This window comes from Caloenas nicobarica, chromosome 2 (genome assembly GCF_036013445.1).
Source record: "Caloenas nicobarica isolate bCalNic1 chromosome 2, bCalNic1.hap1, whole genome shotgun sequence".
Lineage (NCBI taxonomy): Eukaryota > Metazoa > Chordata > Aves > Columbiformes > Columbidae > Caloenas > Caloenas nicobarica.
In genome coordinates this window covers 143,621,386-143,644,783 of record NC_088246.1, presented here as the reverse complement: position 1 = coordinate 143,644,783, position 23,398 = coordinate 143,621,386, and the positions used below count along the sequence as shown (strand labels likewise).

The following is a 23,398-nucleotide window of genomic DNA, read 5'->3' as shown; positions in this document are numbered from 1 at the left end:
CTGTCATTGCACATTGTTCTTTCCACATACCACTTGTTTTTTATTTTTTTCAGACTTCAAAAATTTAAAAATGTTATACATGCTCACTTTTTGTTTTCAGCCACCCCCCTTTGAATGTATTGGAACAGGCCACTATTAAACAGTGTGTGGTGGGACCAAATCATGCTGCATTTCTTCTTGAGGTAAATTACTTAAATCTCTTCAGATAACAAACTTGCAACCATACAGTTAAAAATAATTATTTTAACATCAAATTGATTAACATTCTTCAGTAACTGAAGACTTGGGTATGTTTGTATTTTTTTCTAGAACTTGTCTTACATTTCCATTTTAGACACTTGGTTTTCTTGTTTTAAATATAGGACGGTAGAGTCTGCAGGATTGGCTTTTCAGTTCAACCAGACAGATTGGAATTGGGTAAACCTGATAATAATGATGGGTAAGAAATGCTCTTCTTCATATTATATGATTCTTTTGGACTGGATAAGCAGCTTTGCTGCTTTTTTGGTTTTGCGTTTGTTTGTTTTTAAATTACGTTGCTTTTGGAATGGATACTTTGAGTAGATACATAATGGTTATGGTGATGCAGCCAAACAGCCTAGCTTGACAAACTGGTGTAGGAATAAATGGTAGATGTGATTCTAAAAGAAGTGAGACAGGATTTCTTTAACTTCAATAAACAAAACTTCCAAAAACAATCCTTATGAAAGAAACTGTGCTAAATTGTTAAGCTTCATGTAGAATCCACTCTGAAAGTGGTCTCATGTGGAGAGGCTCACTTTCTAGACATGTCTTCAATCCAGGTAAGTCCCCCTTAATAGGACTATTCAATGGTTCATATTTAAATGTAAACCACTTGATGTCAAAGTGGCATACTCAGGCTCAGGTTTATGGATAGAACACCTGGTGATTACAATTTGTACACATATGCTAACTGAAAACTTAGTGCAGTGGCTAACTCAAATCGCTAATTAGCTTAATATGTATTCGCAACTGTGCTATTATCGATTGCTGATATACGTAAGATCTGTTAGGCATGCTTTCCACTTTCTTTTTTCCGGTGTACCTCTTAATATACAGTTAGATTAGTTTGGAATATTCCCCAAGGGTGTTGCTTAAGCTGGTATGTTACCAGACTAAGTCCCTGAGAATTTAGACCTGGGATTCCAGGTTTTGTTCTTAACCCATTTGGGATTGTTTTGTGACTGATTTACCATCTTTTGCTTTCAGTTCAAAGTTGAGCAGTGGCTCAGGGGCAGGAAGGACATCCAGGCCAGGCAGGACTAGTGACTCCCCATGGTTTCTGTCTGGTTCTGAAACTCTGGGCAGACTGGCAGGCAACACCCTTGGGTAAGTTTTGCTAGGACTGAGGCTGCAATCTGTTTGTTCCATATTTCAGTATATGTGTATACACATATATAAATTGTATGCAGTATGTATAAGGGAACGTATAATTACAGCAGTTGTGTAGGTAGGGTATAATAAAAAACCAACTTTATTGACTTGGTTAAAATGACAGATATGCAAGTGACCCTCCAGTACCTAGGATACGAAGTGTTCTTCATATATATGTGAAGAATAATTTGATTTGGGCTATCTTGTCTTTTTTTTGAATGCTTTTTAGTTCCCTGATTTTGAAAAGCAGTTTTTTTAGAGGGACACTATCAATTTAAACCCTGATAGGCTAGCAGCACTAAGTCAAATGAGTTCATTTATGCAGGAAGAATCTTCATTGTTTATGTTTGCCGGCCTTTCTGTGTTCAGTTTTATTGTGCCTTCCTCTCCCCTGCCCCAAGTAATGTGATGTTTTGTTAGTTGGGGTCTTATACATAGTGTAGGAAGGGAACATTTGGAAAAGGTTGTTTCTCAGAACCTTTACAATTGTACTGTTTACTAAAGGTACTATACAGATTCATTTGTTTTATCATTACCTTTAAAATTGATGGTGTCCCTTTATACAGCAATGTAAATTAATCTTCATTACATAATCACAGTGAACTCTTCCTTATGTGCTTTTGTAAGACACGTGGAACAGTGCTTCTCCTAAGGTCACTAACTGTAGTAAGGAGAATTGCATTAACAAACTGTGATTTTTCTATGTGAATGATTTGTTGAGAGAGAAGAACTACAGCTTTTCCATGAAAGTGTATTTGTTGTTTTGTTTATGTTACAAATATGCTAATTTCATCTGGGGCTTAGCTGCATGAAAGATAACCCACCTCCTTACTCTTCCAAACTTTTTGTGAAACCTTTGTGCATCTGAACCTAAAAACCATGTGTTGAACTTTAAAGGCAAACTGGTATTGTCATGTTTAAAAAAAATTTTCTATGGAAAGTGTAAGACTTTTTTTTCCTTGTTATTTTTAGTTGAACAGAACTTGTTAAAATTGTTTGAAACTATGTGTTCTAAGAGAGCTGAAGAGTTCCTAATTTCTTCCCTTGCATGTTTCATAACTAGGTACTTGAAAGTCACTGAGCTGCTAGAGTAGCAGTAGACACTATTGAGTGCTCTTAAATGAAGGGAATACTTAATAAACTGAGTCTAAAAACTTGCAAACTGTGAAACACTTAGATTAGATCACTAGGTTTGAAAAATGGCTAGCATACTAGTGGGCAGTGGAGAGATGTGGAAATTTAGTTAATTGAGCAGAAATGAGCAGACAGATTTCCATTCTCTATTAATATTTATTCTACATTCAGATAGCTTTAATAGGAATAGCTGTGTCCTTCTGTGGGTTTTTTTTGTGTGTGGTGTTTTTTGTTTGTTTGTTGGGGTTTTTTTGTCTATGTAACAGGAACAAGTTAGGACACACTTTGACTATTCAAATTATTATATGAATAAAAATGGCTTTAGCTATTAGATGTCTTAAGTCTGTCATTGATAGTTCATAACTTAAAGTAGAAAATGCGTCTGTAATAAGTATTAAAATCTTTAAACTCTTATCTTGTCTGCTGAGAGTTGATTTGAGAATTGTTGTGTAGGAAGAATTTGACTTCCCTTCAGCCCCCTTCCCACCTTTAGAAATAGATTAGCTGTTTCAGCTATTGTAGCCATCGTTGAATTGCTTTTTGTCTTGTCATTATGTGGTTGCTGGCTAGAATACTGAGCATGTAGGTGTCTCTGTCACAGGGCCTGGTTTTAGGAAGATACTTCAGTTATTCTGTGATTGCATGGTCTTGTCAGGAGGAAGGAAAAAAAAAAGAAAGAGAAGGATGTTAATATGTTATTAATCAACTTAAGCCATAAAATATAAGACAAGTATTCTTAATTAGCTTTTATAGCTACATGTGGTGTACTTTTAATGTGAATTTATTAGATAGGGTTTCAGAGAACACGCCCTTTTTCCTTTTCTTATTTTAAGTGTTTTTCTTAAAAGGAGATTGAGGACTAGAGTGGTTGAGAGCAGGGAAGTTTTGCTGATGCTGATTATTAAATAGCAATAATACCATGTCCAATATCCTTTATGGTAGATTTGTACAACAAAGTTTAGTTAACCTTGAAGAACAAACCAGAGTGTTCTAGCCTGTTATGACAGCAGAGTACCTAGTCTTAAATCCAGAACAGATTCAGTTGACACAGCTCTGTGGCGTTAAGATTAGTGGAAAGTTGTAATGGTGATGAGTTGTTTGTTTCTACAAATCATTGCCTTTCTATTCTCTTGTTTTGGTACTGACTTCTAGAAATGAAAAAAATGTTCAGTCAGTTTAGGCACGTTCTTGCAGTGTATACAGTTGATGTTGATTTCTCTGGTAGGAATAGCTCCAGAGTACTCCTGAAAACCATCCATGAGGATGGGAGAACTATCCGTTATAAGATTTCTTTTGCAGTAAAGAAGATTACTTGATTTTTCCAGTGTAATCTTAAGCAACTTCTTAGTTTAAGTCATCTCAGAAATTTTAGGATACCGGTCTGAGTATAGTGACCTTCTGTCAGGGTCTGCTGACCAAGAAGCTGCTGCATATGTGCTTTTATAGTAGGAAGTTAACAGCTGAGTGTTAGGTGTTACACTGCTGATACTGTTGCATTTAGAAACTCTAGGAATTGTTGCATGCATGTATTTATGTATGTATACATCCACACAACTATACAAGTAGGAGAGCGTGCAACTTCCACTTGGAGTCCTGTTTTATATTTCTTCTGTGTAATTCAGAACTTTATCCTGGTGTTCTTGTTTTTACTAGATTTGAGAGATACTTTTGTAGTGTTTGTCTATGAAGTCAATCTGCAGTATTTTTCAGAGATTGTCTACAAGTTAATAATAAAACTAAAGACTTGAAGTAGTCCTCAGAATATGCTGCCATATTAAAAAAAAATATAATCTAAATCTTTTAGAAGTCGCTGGAGTTCAGGGGTTGGTGGAAGTGGAGGAGGATCTTCTGGTCGATCATCTGCTGGGGCTCGAGATTCTCGGAGGCAGACCAGAGTTATACGCACAGGACGTGATCGAGGATCTGGACTGCTCGGGAGTCAACCACAACCAGTGATTCCAGCGTCAGTCATTCCAGAGGAACTCATTTCACAGGTATGTGAGCTAGAAGTAGAAACTGCTTGTTGCCAAAAATCTGGAGAGCTTCTCATAGCACATGCACAGGAACGTGCTGTAATAGTAGTGCATTTTCTCCAAGGAGTAATGGCATATAATTGAAAAGATTGACTTTCTCTAGCTGAAGTGCTTCTATTCTTAAATGCATAGTGCGAGTGACAGACTTTTTTTGGATTCTGGAATTGGCATTTCCCAAACTGCCTTCCTGATTTGCAGATGGAAGATGTAGTGACAAAATCAAATACTTGAGAATTTTATCAAGCATGTAGCTAATAAAGTTAAGTTTCTTGAAGGAGTATAAGGAAAGGAGGCAGGTTGACTTTTTTACTTGTTTGATAAAAGGAGTGATCTATTTTAGATTTGAATGAAAGACATTAAACATGTTTAACCTCTTTAAAATGCTAATAATTTTTCTTCATGGACACCTCTACTTAATTTTTTATAAATGTAACTGATGAATGTTGGATATTAATTGCTCTGCTTTTACCTGTCAAAGCACTAAAGCTTGAATAAGCTGATGTAATTTGCATTGTGTGATTAAGTGGAGTTTGTTAAAACAATGTCTTTCTCCATGTTTGAAGACAATAATACATTCAGAATATTTGACCACTTAATGCATTTTAATTCTTAGTTCAAAGCAAGTTGCTGGTCTACATTTGGAATACAGATGCTAGTTGCTAGGCCAAAGATAATCTGCTTGCATGCTTTGAATGGTTCATGGCATGACTGGCACAAGATACGAGCCAGCGGGCAAGGTGTCTACAGGCCCGCCGGTGACAGGCAGGCTTCTAGTTCCTTCCTCTTTTTTTGATTCAAAACCCAGTAAAAGCTGGGAGCTTCTGCTTTCATGGGGACAGGATACTGGAGGTGTTGGTGACTCTGAAATTAGCCCTGCTTTTGGGAGGTGGTTTGGTTAGATGACCTCCAGTGGTGTCTCTCAGCTGTGGAATGGTGGGGGTTTTTTTACTTCATTGTTCACCTTTAGGTTTTTTTGAGAGTGTTTACTGATATCCTTGATACCTTACATGAAATAGAAAAACAGACTGACATCCCATGGTCCAAACAGTTCCATTCTATAAACTAATATACGGTTTGTTGGTTAAGTTGTAACTTTGATTGTCTTGCTGTGATCTTTTGCTTAAAAAAAAAAAAAATAGCATACTTTGTCTAACTTTAAAACAGAAGGTATCTAAAACATTTTTGGGGTAACTCTAAAGCAGACCAATGGGAAGGATCTTCTCAGCTGGTCTATATAACATAGATTCTGCTGTGTCTCAAAAATCTCTGAACTTCTGGCATAGGATGTTAGGACAAAAGGTTTACCTTTGTGTGCTGTTAAAATGCCCCTTTATTTTTTCCCTTGTCAAAAGACTGTTTTATTTGGTGCCTCATTTTTAATGTGTTATAAAAACATTCGTTAGTGGTTTCTTACCTTCTTTGTACAGTTTGTGATCTTCAGAACTCTGTCGTCTTCTCTGGCATTTAGTAGAGGGTAGTCTCTGGAAAAACAAAATGCTCTGAGTCCTAGGGTTAGTGGAATAGACCAGAATGCTTCTGGTTTTTGTAAATTCATTTCATCTGTTTAACATTTGGAAGTTTTTTTCTGTATTTGCACTTTGCTAAGGAAAATCTAAATGTTGCAGAAACCGTTGAAGATAAACTTTTAGAAACAGAATGATGAGGAAAATCAGAGGAAGTAAGGTGGTTACCTATTGAAGGGCAGTGGAAAGAGAAACCAGTGTCAAAAAAGCAGGGATTGAGGTGTGGTTTTGGAACAACAGTTGATTGCAAAACTCTGCTGATTGACATAGTAAGTTTAAACACTTCTATAGAAACACATAGAACATTTTCAAAACCAGATTTTGCTTATACTTCAACTACAGCATTAAGCATTTCAAGAAGTAGATTCTAAGATTCCATTAGGAAATTCAGCATCAAAGCTGGAATTCAGTGGCCTAATTTAGAACTAAGACAGGTTGACCATCTAATAAAAGACAGTGTGAAAAATCTATGTGAGCCCTTGTCTGTAAGTACTGTGATTGACTTCGGGCTTTTATTAGATTTATTTTAGAATTAAGCATTCTTTTCTTACGAATGGTGGTTGGTTAGCTGAGACCAGTAACCAATTATACTCTGCTCTTACAGGCACAAGTTGTTTTACAAGGGAAGTCCAGAAGTATTATTATTCGGGAACTCCAGCGAACAAATCTTGATGTAAACCTTGCTGTAAATAATTTGTTGAGTCGTGATGATGAAGATGGAGATGATGGGGATGACACAGCAAGTGAATCATATCTTCCTGGAGGTTTGTATCCTGCAGCTTTTGATAAGAAAATGCAAATGCGTTCCTATTTTTCTGTGTTTAAAGCACTGACAGTGTGTTCTGTGCTGTGCAAAGTATGCAGTGAAGGCAGTTCTTGCTTATAGGACCAAAGTCTAAAGATGTGCAAAACAAAAGATGCACTGGGATGTCTTGAGGGATTAGGTTAGGTGTTGAAGGATAGCTGTTGACCCTGTTTGTGGGTGGCATGAAAGTTATTTTTTTTTGGATCCCAGGCTTTGTAACATCAGCATTACTTACATCTGTATTTTGCTGCTCAATGAGATGCTGAGACTGCTGTGTGGCTTGCTCATAAAAGCTAATTCTAAAACCTTCTAGTGACTTGCATGTTTTTTACTAACATATATTCTTAAGATACAGCAGTTTTTAGAGAAAAGTTTTACAGCTTTTTTTTTTTTTTAATCAAAATGCCTCAAGTGAGAGCAAACTAGCTTACAGTTTTTGCAGTTAGATTGAGAATTTATTCTTTATCTCAAATTCCCCTCAGAAATGCTGTAGTATTCTGGCTATTCTGGTAAAATGCTGTAATTGAAGTCCAGCTATTTTTAAAATATTGTCTGTCCCATACAGTGGCTTTTTATAAAAGACTTTGAGTCTTCTTTTGCATTGGCTAAATAATAGATAATCTTTTCTTGCAGAGTAAACATTTGAAAACATAGCAGCCAAATCTAATGTTTATGTTAGGTGCACTGCATAAAGGGAACTCATCTAAACTCTGATTACATACTAGCTTTTCTTTCTGTGTGTCAAGATGATGTTTTGATATTTTTCTAATTTTTTTTTTCTGCTCATCTGGTTCACCAGGAAGGTTCATGGGCTTCCTCCATCTTTATCTTGTCAGTCACGTGATTCGACAAAGGGGTTTTTTGTTCTGCAGCAAAGGCTTTGTATTTAATTTTGCCCCTTCTAGTTTTAGTTGCATCTGTCAAGCTTCTTTTTTTTGCTGCAGAATTAAGAATACTCTGGTGAAAGGGGTGAAAAATCTTTAATTTTAGCCTTTTAGTGATCAGCTTAATAGCATTAGACAAATTCTCCTAACTCTTTCCAGGTATTCAAAGCAGGAGTTTCTACTCTAAGCACATCTGAATGCATTCCTCCAGAACCACCCTTCACAAGATAAATCACTGTTAGTAATCATTTACAGGAGAAGTTCTTTTTAACCATACTAACCGGCTTTCTACTGCATTAACTATTCTCTTACTACCTCTTGAGATCATAAGGATTCATTAATAGGACCATCTGACAACCTGTGACTGGTAACTTTTATCTGAAGGTGCCTGCGCTACAGTCTCTGTGTCTTTTGTATTTGAGATAGGTTAAACTAGTGTGTGGAGTTTCACTGTCCTCACTAGTTGTCCAGAAGACAATTTTGTCCTTGGCTTAATTTTTAAAGCTTCTCTCCTTTTTAGACTAATCTTTCCTCTAAGGGGATTACAATCTCCTATTATTAGTATTTTTTTTCTCTTTTTTTCTTTTACCCCATAGAGAAACTGGGCTCTTACCCAGTGTTTGTGGGAAAAGACATGGAAATGACAACAGAAATGAACTTTGATGTCTTAACTCCAGTCTGCAAATACGTGATTTGCAACTTGTAAAATATGCTATGCCTTCCCTGTCTGTCTTAGGTTATTTTCAGTTTTATGGGCAAAAATAAGTTTGCATAGAAATGAATTAGTTTTGGTATCTGAATGTGATCAGAACACTAGGAAAAATGTAGCTGAACACTAGTCAGTGCTGTCATGACTCTACTGTTGGTACATTAAATAGTACAAATTACCAGTCCTCACTTGCGTCACATAACTCTGCAGGTGAGTTTCCAGGAAAACCTGATGGCCAGAGAAATTTGCCTCTAGCTCTCTGGAAAAATACCAACATTCTGTCCTTCAGAACTACATAGACTATTTTTTTTTTTTTTTTTTAAGTCTTTTGCTGTAGAGACTTTGCACTCTTCTTCTTGCTTTCATTTGTCATCTTGCCTCTGGATGCTCTTTTGGAACTGTAACTTGAAGAGTTCATAAGATAAAATTGTAGATAACTGATAAATGCATTCAGTTCTTAATCAGGTTTTTATAAATGATTCTGAAAGATAAATTCTACTTTTCTTTTTTTTTTAAGTTATGTCAAAATATGCTTTAAAGCTTTTTGATTTTGTTCCTTCCAAGCACAAGAAAAAGCAAATGACAAGACTGCTTTTGCCTTAGGACTTCTGATGCTCTTGCATTTTGATTAAAAGCATATGCTAATTTTTACTTCATCCCTTCTACATATCTGATGTTTTGTGACCCTTAAATTTAGGGTTTATTCCTCTAAGCCTTCCAAGACAGAGAAGCTTTTTTTAAAAAATGCTAAGATTTACATTTGCTTTTAAAAATAGAAGAAAAAAATATTAAAAACTAAGATTCTTTCCAACCACTGTGAAATTATTAAATTCATGTTTAATACATCACAATTTCATTAATATGTATGATAATTCCAGTTAGTATTGTAAAGGTTATGCATCTGAATTTTTTTAAGGTAATATAAAACATGTATTGGTTCTCCTAGAATTCTTAAAAATGTCTTAAGTGAAGAGCAGGACTCTATTTTCTGTACAGATTGCCTTCAGTTAGTGTCTCTTAGATATTTATTTTTGGAACCTTACATACTTTGATTTAGACTTCTCTAATCTACTCCTGTTTGTTTTGTTTTATGATAGTTAGCAGAGAGAAATGTGGGTTCATTTGATACATAACAAGTACATAAGGAAAGTATTCAAGGTAAAAACAACAGAACAAGATAAATTAGCATAGAAGTAACTTGAAGGTCTCTAGATTAATTTTCTAGCTCATATTAAGTTGTATTAGAGGCTGCTTCTGGGCTTTGTCCTGTTAAATCTTCTCTGTAGAGGTTCTGTAGAAGAAAAATGTTTTGTTGTTTGTATAGTTCAGATGTGTGCATGTTTGCTCAGTAACTCCTGCCTGGTACCTGGTATAGTGGGTTCTTGCTAAGTGGGACTTGTGAAACATAGGTTGGGCAACATCCAGACTACTTTGGATTTTGGAATTGAGATGAGCTTGTTTAAAAATCCCTTTTTTTTTTTTTTTTTTTTTTTTTTTTAAGGAGAGAAGAGGGACAGGCTGGTATTGCAGCAGTACTTACAGTGTTGGCTTGCAGTGAGGGGAGGTGGGAACCAGAGCATAGTGTAGGATCAGTTCAGTGGCTTGCCTTTGGGGAAAACAATTAGGTGGATGTTTTGTCTGTGGTTTTGCTGATGTGGTTTGATTTTTTTTTTTTTTTTTTTTGAAAAAAAAAAAAGATGAAGTTCAAGTTGGGTAATGTTTTGAATAAATACATCTTAGCAAGAGATGAATTCTGGAGTTCTGTTTGAGTCTCGTTTCCTGGGAAACCAAAATACATGTTTCTCTCCCTTCACTGTCGCAGTTTTGCCAGTTTAATCCAAACTTGAAAGAGGAGGAGATACTGTTGAATATTTCATAAAAATATGCAGCTGACAAGAAGGAAGAGAACTTCTGATTGCCCCCCTTAAGGGGGAAAGTTTAATCTGAGCTCAGCTTGAGATCTGAATTGATCTAGGCAACATCTTCAGTAGATGAATCCAGTGCATACTGAAACTTTGTTTTTGTTTTGTTTTTTTTAATTCCTGATCGTTTTGTTTGGTTTTTGTTGTTGTTTTATATATATATATATATATATATATATATTCCCCTATTTCCTGTGCTCTGGATATCCTTTTCCTTCCAATTTTCAATGGTATGATATTTACTAGTGAATCATGGGTACTTTCTCTAAGTGGAAAGGCACAGTCTGATTCTGGTCTGTCACTGCACAAAAGCTGAATTATATCATCTCATGGGATTTTTCTGAAAAGCAGGAAAGTAGAGTCATAGGGAATGTTTTTTTTCCCCTGGATTCTTAAACTGGATGTAGCCTTGCAGTATCTGTGTTTTCACAGCACTAAAAAAATTCCAGTTATGTTTCAAGGGGAGTGGATTTGGCTCCTATCCCTACTGGTTGTAGCACCTTTGTTTGCTGATATAGAAAATGGAAGAAGCGGGGATCTCTTACAGAAATACTGGAAGAGAAATAAAATCTTATTTGAAGCTGAAGAAAGAGGATAAGGAAAGGCTTGATTTCCTCACTCATCTTAATGCGCATTTAGCCAAAATCCACAAAATTTCGTTTCTGAAGTCTAATGGCTTGAATTTTTACTTTCCTTTTTGGAAAGGCAGCTAAACTCAAAATGCCTAAAATGGTTGGAGGAGTCTGTGTGTGTCACAAGTTAGCATGTATGTCAAAAGTATTTCTGGCTTAGTCTACCTTAAAAGAAAATATTGTCCATTTTGAACAAAGCTGGAGAGTTCTTTTCCGTACTGGCCAATCCTGTTCCTTGTGGACGAAGAGATTGTGGTGGTGGGTGTGGGAGGGGAGAAGAGCAGCGTGTGAGTATTGAGAGATAGAACAGAGTCTCATCTGTGTTTCCAGCTCTCAAAGTTTGGTGCTTAGAAATTTGATACTCTTAAGGTGAGGTGCACTGCTGCTGTACTGTTGTGGTAAGCCAGTGGAAAATAAAGTAGCAGGCAGGATAAGGCCACTCTGAGTGATCCAAAGTGTTGTAGTAAGACACACTCTGTTTGCCAAATCTGAATTTTTTTACTAGGATTTCCAAGCAGTCTGTCAAGGATGACTTCCCAAAATGTACTGCATGGACCATCGACTCTCAAATGATGTGGTTTTAAAAGTGCAGAGTACACTTGAGTGGAGTGGGTTACTCATTTAATGCAAAAAAACATTTGTGCGGGTCCTGCTTGCTTTGAAATCCACAGTTCTCACTAGTTACAGCGCTGCTTTTCTGGGGACAACTGCTTGTAGTTGGTATGTGTTACATATTCCGGAGATGAGAGTTTAGAAATTTAAGGATGAATATTCTGATATTCAGCAATGTGAAAGTCTCTAACACTTTGAATGTCAGTAAGTGGAACAGTTAAGTGAATGAATACTGGCTGTCAGTGTGACCTTCCGGCTCATTTTAAATTTTTGGATGCCTTCTCCTTTGTGTTTCTCCCCGCTTCTCCCCTCACTTCATTCTAGACAATGAGAAAAAGACTCATAATAATCAGTTTGTACTGTTAAGAGTGCTTTTATTTCAGACCTTGATTTCTAGCTGCTATTTTGTTTTATGCTTATGATGTAGAGGCTGAGAACTGGATGTGTTGGAATGGCATGTGCTCCTTCTGTGTGTCCTGGCGGGACTTTGCGCAGCCCTGTGCTTGCTGCATGAGCAGTTCCAGCAGACGAGGTTGTCCTGCTGCCAGAAGGAGCTATCCTGCTGTTCCCTTGCATGGTGCTGAGGTTTGTGTGCCTGCGTAGGTTAACTGAAACCTCATTTGGGGAGCCTATTTCCAGTCAGGTTTGCATGAAATTTTGAGAAGTGGCAGAAGTCTTTCCTCTTTTGCAGCAGAAGGATCCGGTCAGCTTTGCTGCATGTGATGAGGCAGCACCTTTGGGGCTCTGTTTGGCTACCCAGTTTAGTCAGTCTGGAGATTGCTTCCCACCTTACCTCTGGACCCTATGAAGTATCATTTCAAGCCAGGTGAAAGCGCTGGTTGTGCATTTAGAAATCCTACCTTGCCCCAGCGAGGTGCCTGCCACATGATGGAGGAGGGAAGTAGGACTGTCCTTTCTGTAGCAGCAAGGTCATAGTCAGATTTAGTTGTTTTGTCAGTCCGTATTGCTGGACTTCAACAAATTGCATGAATTTTCAGTAGCCTCCTTTTCGTGTGGATAGTAGCTGTGGTTTAGTAAACAGAAGAAAATTGTCTTAGACTTTAGCAATGATCAGTACTTTAGAGAAACTCATTTTTTCTAGAGCTAGGGCAGTCACAGTATTTAAGTTAATTTTTTTTCCTTTTTTTTTTTTTAATACATGGTATCAAAAAATGTTTTTACCAGGTAACTACTGTTGTTCTTAATGTGTCTGCCACTAAAATCTTAGTACTGAGAGCTGCAAGCTGCTAGCCTGTGAATTAAACAAGTGCATCATTCTCTGAAAGAAGCATTCCGTGGACGAACATAGTCTTTGACATCAAAGATGTGGCTTTGTGAAGTACAGCTTTCACCGTCACTTCTGTCCTCCCTTAATTCTAGGTCATCTTTGGAGTTCTGCGATAGGTGCATGAGTGTGTGTGCACATGTATGTATATGTATCTATCTTATCCTAGCGCTTTGTTCTTTCAAGTGCTAAAGTTTGAATTTCTAGGTCACGGAAAAATGTGTTTTGGGCAAGTCTTGTTTGGGAAATGTGGTTAGATAAAGTGACAGAGCAGTTCTTTTAGGGAAACTGGTTTTGTTCACTAGTCCGCCAAGCTTGATTGTAAATGTGGTTGCATAGGAGGCACATGAGTTTGCACTGGTGAATCTGAAGAGCAGAAATTCAATTAATAGATAGGACTCTTTTTTGATTTGATATTTGTTTAGTTGATGGTCTCTCTAGCTGATGTTTTAAGTAGCTGATTATTCACTTAAGACCCTTGTCTCCTCTTATAGAGGATCTTATGTCTCTTCTGGATGCTGACATACATTCTGCTCACCCAAGTGTCATTATTGATGCTGATGCTATGTTTTCAGAAGATATTAGTTACTTTGGTTATCCATCCTTTCGGCGCTCATCACTTTCCAGGCTAGGCTCATCCAGAGGTAATTTTGCACCTTTTTTCTTTGTAATAAGTAGTTTGCTGTGGAAAAAGCTAGTGATAGTACACACTGGTGGTTTAGATTCTGATTTAATGCAAAAGTAGACTGTGATATGTTGTCAAATATAGAGTAGACAAGTAGACTGTTACTCATTATCAAAATTATTAATGAATTCTGAATATTAGCAGGTAAGTTCTGCAAGAACTTTGGTAGTTATGTATTTTAAATGATTGTTGATCATTGGTGTTGCAAGGTGTTATAAAATTTTTGCATGCTAAATTTATTTTGAACTGTAGTGTAAGTACCTATGAATACATAGATTGCATTACAAATATTTGGCTCAAAAATGAGTAACAATTGATGACATGCAGCATTCTTAATCTTTTTTTTTTTCTTTTCTTTTTTTTTTGGTTGCCCTTTGTTCACTTTTCTTAACATTTCCTTAATTGTTCCATGACAGAAGTTACCTTTATGGAATGAGAAATTTTAGGTACTAAAGAGAGAGAAGAAATCTAAATTTCACTTTTTGGAAGCATATTTATAGTTGGATAAGGAGAACTATTGGCAGCTGATAAAAAACCCTCCTTGAACAGTGTTAAGGCATTTTGCTTTTTTCTTTTTAAAAAGCACATTACACTGAAAAGATATATAACAGACCATGCAGCAATTTCTTATCTTTTTGAAGCTGTTGCGTGAATGCTTAGAGTATTTCCAAACTGTTAATCCAACCTCTGTTGTGATTGTTTGTTTAGTGCAGTTTTGTTGCCTTTCATGGACATGTTTTAGTATATTAATTGCTGAACACATAAGTTCCTGTTACAAAATTATTAGTTAGAGGTCAGTGTGATGTTTGCTAGCAAATAAGTACAGTAATTTATGAAATGTATCTTTAAGACAAGCTGTCGTGTTTGGCTTCTGTAAAAACTTTCCCATTTGTCTAATACAGCAGGAGACCCAAGACGTGGCATATTTTGTTGAAACTATGATATAGTAATGTGGTTAATCTCATACATGTAATTCCAGTTGATTTTGTGAGCATAAGTGAAGTATTTAATAGGTTAAATGCATTATGTGCATGTACGAATATTCAGCATCTGACGTAACTCCTTCTAAATTCCTCCTTTTTTTTCCTTTCCTAAGGTTATTCTATATAAGACGTTACCACGAATTTAATAGTCCTTATTTTCCATGCATAGTTGACTCTTGGAAAGTTAGTTTGATTACCTGATTTAAAAAATTTGTCTGCATGAGCGAACTGCAGAGTACTGGCTTTAGACAGTTTGTAGGCCAATTGGAGGGGAAGCATTTTGGTAAGGAACATTTTCCTACAAAGGATCCTTTTTAAAACTTGTCTGACTCTTAAAAAGTTTTCATTTGATCTACTCAAAACAGATACACTTTATTAAATCCAGTCCTATGGAATATTGCTTTAAACAAAAGGGGTTGGATTATCAAACATGTATACGAGAGCTTTTTTTTAATGCTTGCTTTCTTTAACCTTTTCAAATCAGTGGTTTTTTTGGGGAAAGTTTGTTATGAAACTCTCTAATAAATACTCTTTTTTGGTTTGCATAAAGATATCTAACAGACTATATAGACTCAGATTTTTTTGTTGTTACTACATTGATAAAACATTTCTACAAAACTCTGCATATTGTACTATAAAAATTTAAATTGCAATGTTAAATGTATTTGGCCTCTTACGATGTAAGTGAAAACGCTTTGGCATTTTTAATAGTGCACAAAACTGTAAGACTTCTTTATTTCTAGCTGATTTTTATGTTTAAGTAATTCTAAAGTACATATGCTTGAAAGGGTTAATACATTGAATGTTGCATGTCAGGACTTTATTTTTAATCTGTGTGAGTAGATTTAACTGCTGTTAGTTGCATCCTGAAGGGTCTTTACTAGAGAGTGGCTTACTTTTATCCCACTGGTGTGACCCAATTGCATACCAGTTCTCCTTCTTCCCTTAGAGAGAGACTCTGAGCTGTTGCGTGAACGTGAGTCCGTTTTACGTTTGCGTGAACGAAGGTGGCTTGATGGAGCCTCATTTGATAATGAAAGAGGCTCTACAAGTAAGGAAGGGGAACCGAACCTGGACAAGAAGAACACACCGGTTCAAAGTCCTGTTTCTTTAGGAGAAGACTTGCAGTGGTGGCCAGATAAGGTATTGACTTTTTTTTACTCTTTTATTTGCATGCTGTGCAATAGATCTGTGTGGTTTTTTCCCAAATAAGTACTCTGTGTTTCCTTTTTGAATATTGCATCTCAGTTTGTGAGATAATGTAATAAAGTGTATTCTTTATTATGCACATAGGAAAATTATAAATAACTAGTTATACCCTTATAGCTGTGCTTCTGTTATTACTGTTTGGTTTTTTTCTCCTTCATGAGTTTTGAAGGCACTACTGTAGATCATAAGGTTTAGGGTTTTTAATATTTTTCTTCTTTTCTTACTTAGGTGCTCAAAGCATTTAATAGGCAATAGGAAACTCATTAAACAAATTATCCTTCATCAAGGAAACCTTTTTTTGACTGTCATTATTATTCGAAGAGATACTTTAAGTTTGAGTGGATTGGGCTTTTAAGCAAAAACAATGAAAGCTGACATTTGTTTGCAGCTGTTATTTGAGTTGACCAATAATGTAAATGAGTATTGGTTACTCCTTCAGAATCCCTTTGGCTTCCATTAGTTGTTTTTCTTTGTAAACCTATTTCCATTTTCAAGGCAAGAAATAAGTAGCACATGAGATAAAAGAATAATAGGAATGCTAGCTATATGTTGCAAACTGGATAACTGCAGTCATTTTCTTCATGAATTACCAAAGATGCTCTGGGAAGTGTCTTGAAAACAAAACAAAACCTCAAACCAAACAAACAATATTTTCAGGAATGGAAGTAATCATCTGTGTTTATTAGATTAGTCTTTCTAGTGTTCCCATTTCTGTCTGTCCACAGTATCTGAGATCACTATTTTGATATGTCATGCTTTCCTTTTCTATGTCAGTTTTTTCCTTTCAGACTAAATATAGATAGAGAGCTTGAAGGGAGTGGTGAGTTTAGAGGCTTATTTCTGCTTATAGCAGCTCACCTTTAGCGACTATCGTCTTTGTTATGGCATTCAAAATGAGAAATGAAGATACCTAAAAAGAAGAGAATGTCAGTCTAATAATTGCTCTCCCAACCAGACCTTTTATGTTTAAAGTGTGATTTTTTTTCTGCCCCCCCCGCCCCCAGCTTTTTTTTTTTCCCCAGCCAGTAACATTGGACTTCTGTGTCACTGAAAACTGACAGCTTTTGTGTCTCTTGCGTTGTTATAATGGTAGAATAAGAGAGTCACCTAGCTTGGGTAGAGAGAGATTTCAGGGGTTTTGGCATAAAAAAATAAATATAGCTTAGATTTGGAATACTAACTTACCTTTTTTTATTTCCACTGCTGTGTTTTGGTAACATTATTATGACCATTATTACTGCTCTGGTTGTTGTTTTATTCTGGTGTGGTGGTGTTGTGTGTGGGTGTTTGTGTTTTGTTTTTTTTTTTTCTTTTTCTTTTCTTGTGTGTTTGTTTTGTTCGTTTGTTTGTTCACTACTTCAGGAATGTTTTTCCTGTTAACCCCATTCTTCTCTCTGGCCCTGAAACTTAGTTACTAAATGAGGTTTGGGGCTTTTTTTGTTTGTTTTTCTGGATGGGGTTTTTTGTTATTTGCAAACTCAGCAGATCCTGCCCTAGGACAATAATTGCAGTCTTTAATTGGGCATCTTTTATGGAATCAACTTGCTGTGATCTCCAGTTGCATGCTTGTTCAATTTAAATATACTGAACTTGCTTCCAAGGTACCTGTTTTCATATGCACTTGTGTAAACCCTAGCTTCCAGTTAATTAAAGTGTCTTACTGGAAAGGCCTTTCATCTTTATCCAAAAGCAGTTGAACTTTTCACCCTGTCTTTCAGCTCAATATTCATAAGAAATTGTTCTGCATGTTCTTGCTGTAGCCCTACTCTGAAGCTTTTTTGGTGGTATTTTTCCAACAGAAATTCTCTCAGGTGAATCATGAGGGAGATGATGTAGCTGAGAGGCCAGTTCAGATGCTGCTTCTACTTTGAAAATTGAAAGGGAGATCTTGAATTGTTAATGTAAAATGAAAGTAAGCTAGGGGAGAGATTAAAGTGTGTGAAGAACTGCTACAAAATAACTATCTTGTTTGCAAATGTTTTTCCTTCATTTTTCATTATTTTGATGTTTAGCATTTGAGACAGAACTGTAGTAGTCCATGATGAGGATGGTTAACTTGTGTTTATGGGAGGTAAAGTACCAACTTGAGGAATGAGCAACACTTTTGCAAAGCTGGTAGTGTTCCCAAGTGCACCAATTTCACTCACAGTCTGAGACTAATGACACTGAGACGTGGTGCATAAGTACAGAGTTTTTTCCACCAAATAAGTGAAATAAGCCGCTCAGGAATTCTAGTCAATGAATGAATTCCTCTGATAGTTCTGATCTCATTGGACTGTAGCAGTATGAGTCTGCACTGCCACGTATTAACTTTGTGCCATGCCTATCAGGGCCACTCTACAGCATGGCAAGTATTGCTGTTTTTTCCCTGCTAGACCGTAGTTAGGTGCAAGCTGAGCCTTTCTGTTATTTGGAGTAGGTATATTCTGTTTAGCTATTGAGCTATTAAGATTTTGTCAGCAATCTGCATCATCTTCAAGTATGTAATTTCTCTGAAGCCAGTGTTTATAATTGAACACATAAGACTCCCGTTACAGAACCAGAGCTGTCACATCGGTCATGCGTCTTCGTGCCCTGAGTCTTTTGAATGGCCTTATGGAGCTGTACGTAGTGTTGGTCCTGTAGCGTTTAGATCACAGCTGCTAATATTTTGATAGAAGGGAGAGAACAATTTTGAATGGCAGGTCTCTTTAATGTTGAGCTTGTGGTATAATACTGTTTGTTTATAAAAAGTTATAAAATGTATTAGCAAGATTAAAAGTCATAATGATACTGTCTTGGAGCAAAAAATTAATTGCTTTCTCTACTTTGAGGCATTAGGCCAGATAACTTCTGAAGATTCATTTATGCTGATGAAGTAGACTTTCATCTCATTAGACTATAGTAGGTTCTGATGGCAGCGCTTTCTCAGAATAAGCAATATTTATACTATGGCAAGTATTAATCATGACACAGATTAGTATTCATGCTACTTCTGCATGACATTGGTAGGTGCTCTCCCAGAGCAAAAGAATTCTCTTATGGTTTAACTAATCCTAGATTCTTTTATCAAGGTATAAAAGAGAATTACATGTGATTGCTTCTGTCCTTTCCTGCTGCCTTCTTTATCTTCTTTCCCAAAATATCAGTAAAAATTTTGCGCTATTGGTGAGAGATCTAGCGAATCCTGGGTTATTCAAGGACACACTGGCACCTCTTGAAATATGCACTTCCGGCCATGAAAATTGTAAAAAATAGTGTGAATACAGATTTATGAAGCTAAAAATGTTTCCACTTGTAGCCTTCTGTAGCTCGAAGAAAAGCCTCATAATTTAGGGGACAGATAAATGTACTGGATAAGGGCTTTATTAGTAGTCTGACAAGAGTTCAGTTTCCTATCAGATGGCTGAATTGCTTAAGTGTGGTATATTGTAATCTAAGGGAGGCAGCTGAAAGTATTGGTCTGGGAGATAACGCTCACAGAGAAGACTGGTTGCCATATACCTGTATTTCACATCTGTAGAATACAGCGTTTGATTTTGTACTAGTTTAAGTTGTTTCATTTTTTTAAAGCTGTATTCTCCCTTAGTGGAAGGGAACTATTAGTTGTTACCAGTAAAGAAGTTTAGAAAGAATGTGGTTGTCCTATAGCTGCACTTTCTGAGGAGCAGCGAATGGATGGGCTTTGCAAGGGTTTCTCACTAAACTCAGGTAGATGTTTTGTGAAATCACACAAATTCACAGGTCTGTAGTTTGATATTTGTTTCCATGCAAGGGGTAGCAGGAAGGTGGAAAAAGTGAGATTGTAACTGTTGCATAGTTGATGCAACTTTGGTACATAACCAAATCTGGGAGAGGTGAGACAGGCCTAGGAGATCCTGAAGAGGTACGGGATGAAGCAGTTGAGCAAAGTGGCACAATGCCTTTAGTAGAAAGATGCCATCTGAGTTTTGTAAAATGTTAAAAAGGAGAAAAGGGGGTGGGAGAATAACCCACAATGAGAAGCTTTTCAGCATATCTGGCCATAATGATGCATTAATGTGATGCGCTGCACGCTGATTTTTTTTTTTTTTTTTTTTTTTAAACTTGATTTCTCTGGTAGCTGGAAGATATCTTCAGAGGTCTACTTAGGAATGGAACAATGGAATTATGTTGCTTTTTTGTTCATTTCAAAAAGCCAGAATTTTAGAGGGAAACTTTAATGTCAGAAGTCAAGAGATCTTCCCATTTTGTGAGCAATGTTGTATTCTTAAAATATTGTGGAAGCTCTTATTAGACTGTCCAAGTTAACTGCCCATCTATATGTCATTGCTAAACTTCAGGAAAATAACATGTCTTTCTTCCTTCACTCTGTCAGCAGCATTAATGCTTTTGTGTGTGTGTGTGTTTGAGGGCATGCTGAACTTGAAACAGACCGGGTATATCTTTATTTTCAAGTTCAACATTCGTGGGAACTCTAAAGAAAACCTAACAGTTACAAGTTTCTTTTTTTGTATTTATATTTGCCATTTTAGAATTGTGATATGCAGGTTTTATAATACTGCTGTCTTAGGCTTCATATTTCTGTATTTGTAGGACGGAACAAAATTTATTTCTATCGGAGCTCTGTATTCTGAGCTCGTGGCTGTTAGCAGTAAAGGAGAACTCTATCAATGGAAGTGGAGCGAATCAGAGCCTTACAGAAATGCACAGGTACTGTACCTCTTTAAATGCTTACCTTCTGAATGATTTATATGCTTTGAATATCTAAAATATTTTTTTGTTTCCAAAGAATCCTTCGCTACATCATCCACGAGCCATGTTCTTGGGATTAACCAATGAAAAGATAGTGCTTCTTTCTGCAAATAGTATTAGAGCAACTGTTGCCACTGAAAATAACAAGGTATGAGATAAGTGCTGGTTGCTGAAGTTGACAGAGCTGGTGTTTCTTTCAGTTACTTGCAATATGTTATAGAGAAGTTAATTCTTGATCTTCATCAGTAGTAGGAAGTACCTCACTTGTTCATTCATTCCACTTCTATATACAGATGTGTAAACAAAACAGAAACCCAAATGGTGTTTCGTTAAAATGCAAAAAGGGAAGAAAAAAGTCTGGCAGATTTACAGCTGAAACAGCGATATCTGTTTTACCTGATTATCTGAAATACTTGACTTTTTGCTGTTACAATAGAAACTGACACTGTGTTAAGAATAGAGAAGCTTGTTAATGTTTTGTATATATTTACTAGAAAAGCTAAGAGCATAAGTTATCTAAATATGTTTTTCTGCCCAGTTAAGAGTATACTTGAAACTGATCTGGTAAAGTATATGCACTTGTTGAAGTATTTTTATGAGACGTCTCTGCTTTATTTTAGCTGTTATGTTTTTGTTTGGGACTGGAAACAGGGAAAAAAAATCTTGAAAAGCTATTTTCGGGGAAAAGGTGGTAGGGGATAAAATCCCACAGGGAATTATTGTTTGTTTTTGTTTGGTGTTGGGTTTTTTTGGTGGTGTTGTTGTTATGTTGTTTTTTTTATTTTCAAAACCAGTAAATACTACATTATAGGTGTGACTAAGGTGCAACTTTTCTTTCTTCCCCCTCCCCCGTTCCTTTCTTCCCTTCTGGCTTAGGTTGCTACGTGGGTAGATGAAACTTTAAGCTCCGTAGCTTCTAAATTAGAACACACTGCACAAACATACTCGGAGCTCCAGGGAGAACGGATTGTTTCTTTACATTGTTGTGCTCTCTATACATGTGCTCAGCTAGAGAACAGCTTGTATTGGTGGTAAGTAAATACTGCGTTTACTTAGAACAGTGCAGATCCACTGGACATCTTTATGTCCTTGACTCTGAGAAGCTTCACAAAACTACCAAACCACAGTTGTTCTGACTTCTGTAATACTACACTTGAGCTTAGGTTCTCGTTTTAAAGTATATTTATTCTCTCCTTTAATGCTTTTTGGATCCAACTATAACCTATTTAAGAGAATAAATATATTCTTTTAGGAGATGCGTATACATGCTTTAGCATTCTGATATATCAGTACTACACAGTATCAGAGAACAACCTTCTTTATGCCCTTCAGGCCTTTTCCTGATTATAAATATTTACAGATTTACAAATTTACCCACATATGAGGTCCACGTTCTTCTGTCAGGCTCTGTTAGGAAAATTTCATTTGTTAGTTTATGATCCAAATCTTAAAGAAAGGAGAAATAACATCAGATGCTCCCTCTGGAGCTTGTTAAAATATAATGCTTCTAAATGTTGTAAAATATGAAATGTTAGTTTAAATATTTTAACTAACAATTTGATAATTAATAAGCCTATTTTAAAGTAAAAAGAGAGACCGAGCCTTAAAAATAACACTTCCAAAAGAGCTCTGAAATTAATTTTGAATTTGGGTGAATGAATTGAGTATTATTGATGCATTGTCAGGATTCATTATTTTTGGTCAGTATGTCAGGAGTCGTTGCATTACATATCATGCCCAAAGCTTAAGTAGCTTTTAGGCATGGGTGAGTTAAATACTTGACAATGAGTTGGAAATCAGAGCCCTGAAAACTGATTCTATAAAACAGCTTTCTCATTAAATTCTAATAAGTCTCTGGAAAATATTTCAGTAGAATTGTGCATATGCTTGTAAACTTAAACACAGCCATATTTTATTCTAACTTCTAGTCCCAAATCTCAGAATTGCAGCTCTCTCGTTCTTGGCCCTTTTGTTATGTCATGACTGACATACTTCAAGAGTAATTACTCTTAATGTGGAAGCTAATGAGCTGTAACCTTGGAGATACCTGGCTATTAGAACCTGCCATTTCTATTGCTTTTAGAATAATCGGTTTAATGTATAAAAAGACATTAGCATTTATATGTAGTCTTTGAAAGCAATTTATTTATTAACCAACTTGTCCTTTCTGGGAAGGGTTAAATGTCAGCAGTGGTGATTTTCTGTTAATCAGATGCATGTAGACAGAAGCTTCTGTTACTATTGATATCTTTAATTACAATGATCTGTAGTATGGTGGGACAAGATTTCAATTTCCAGCATTGCACAGGACTGATGCTTTTTTTGCTTTACTTAACACGAAGGAAGTTTTCATATAAAAGCATTTAACTATGTAACCCACTGGCTAAAACATGAAGTATCAAAATAACAAACGTGCTTAACTGTGTACGTAGGCATTATTTTCAGCTAAACTGCGTGGATCCATTTACAAAAGAAGTGTCCATTTTTCCCTCTCTTGCAGCTTAAGTCTGTCATAGGAGTCCTAGACTCCTTCAGCCATGTCCCCAGAGAGAAAGTGAGTCCTATAGAACTTAAAAATGCTTGTGCTGTGCCCCAATGACTACAAATTCTAGCAATTGTCAGTAGTCACAGGAAAGGTGTCCTCAAGTTCAGAGGGGAAAAAGCACAACTTGAAAGCTGTGACTGGAGCATACCGTCTGTGAGAGGGGTCTTGAAGCATTTTGGACTAGAAGGAAAGCCATTTGGCAGTGGCATATTTTACATGTTCTCCCTTTTCCTCCTCCTAATTAATTGGCCAGTTGAGATGAATTTTGAAAGTGGAGGTGAATTTAGAAAAAGGTGTCATTTCTACAGTGCTTTGAGATTTTGGAGAAG

At 36.3% G+C, this 23,398-nt stretch overlaps 1 protein-coding gene across 10 annotated transcripts in view; it reads left to right on the top strand.

Moving 5' to 3' along the window:
* UBR5 (ubiquitin protein ligase E3 component n-recognin 5) overlaps window positions 1-23,398 on the top strand; it is an 85,408-nt gene that overhangs the window by 18,546 nt on the left and 43,464 nt on the right. For 7 of the 10 annotated variants that reach the window (XM_065627162.1, XM_065627160.1, XM_065627161.1 and 4 more), the window contains exons 3-12: window positions 101-182; window positions 363-439; window positions 1,231-1,350; window positions 4,334-4,523; window positions 6,690-6,849; window positions 13,429-13,578; window positions 15,534-15,745; window positions 20,366-20,482; window positions 20,562-20,672; window positions 21,401-21,555. In XM_065627162.1, the coding sequence (XP_065483234.1) occupies window positions 101-182; window positions 363-439; window positions 1,231-1,350; window positions 4,334-4,523; window positions 6,690-6,849; window positions 13,429-13,578; window positions 15,534-15,745; window positions 20,366-20,482; window positions 20,562-20,672; window positions 21,401-21,555 (1,374 nt within the window). The remainder of the gene's footprint in view (window positions 1-100; window positions 183-362; window positions 440-1,230; window positions 1,351-4,333; window positions 4,524-6,689; window positions 6,850-13,428; window positions 13,579-15,533; window positions 15,746-20,365; window positions 20,483-20,561; window positions 20,673-21,400; window positions 21,556-23,398) is intronic. The other 3 variants (XM_065627163.1, XM_065627158.1, XM_065627165.1) reach the window with 2 other exon arrangements.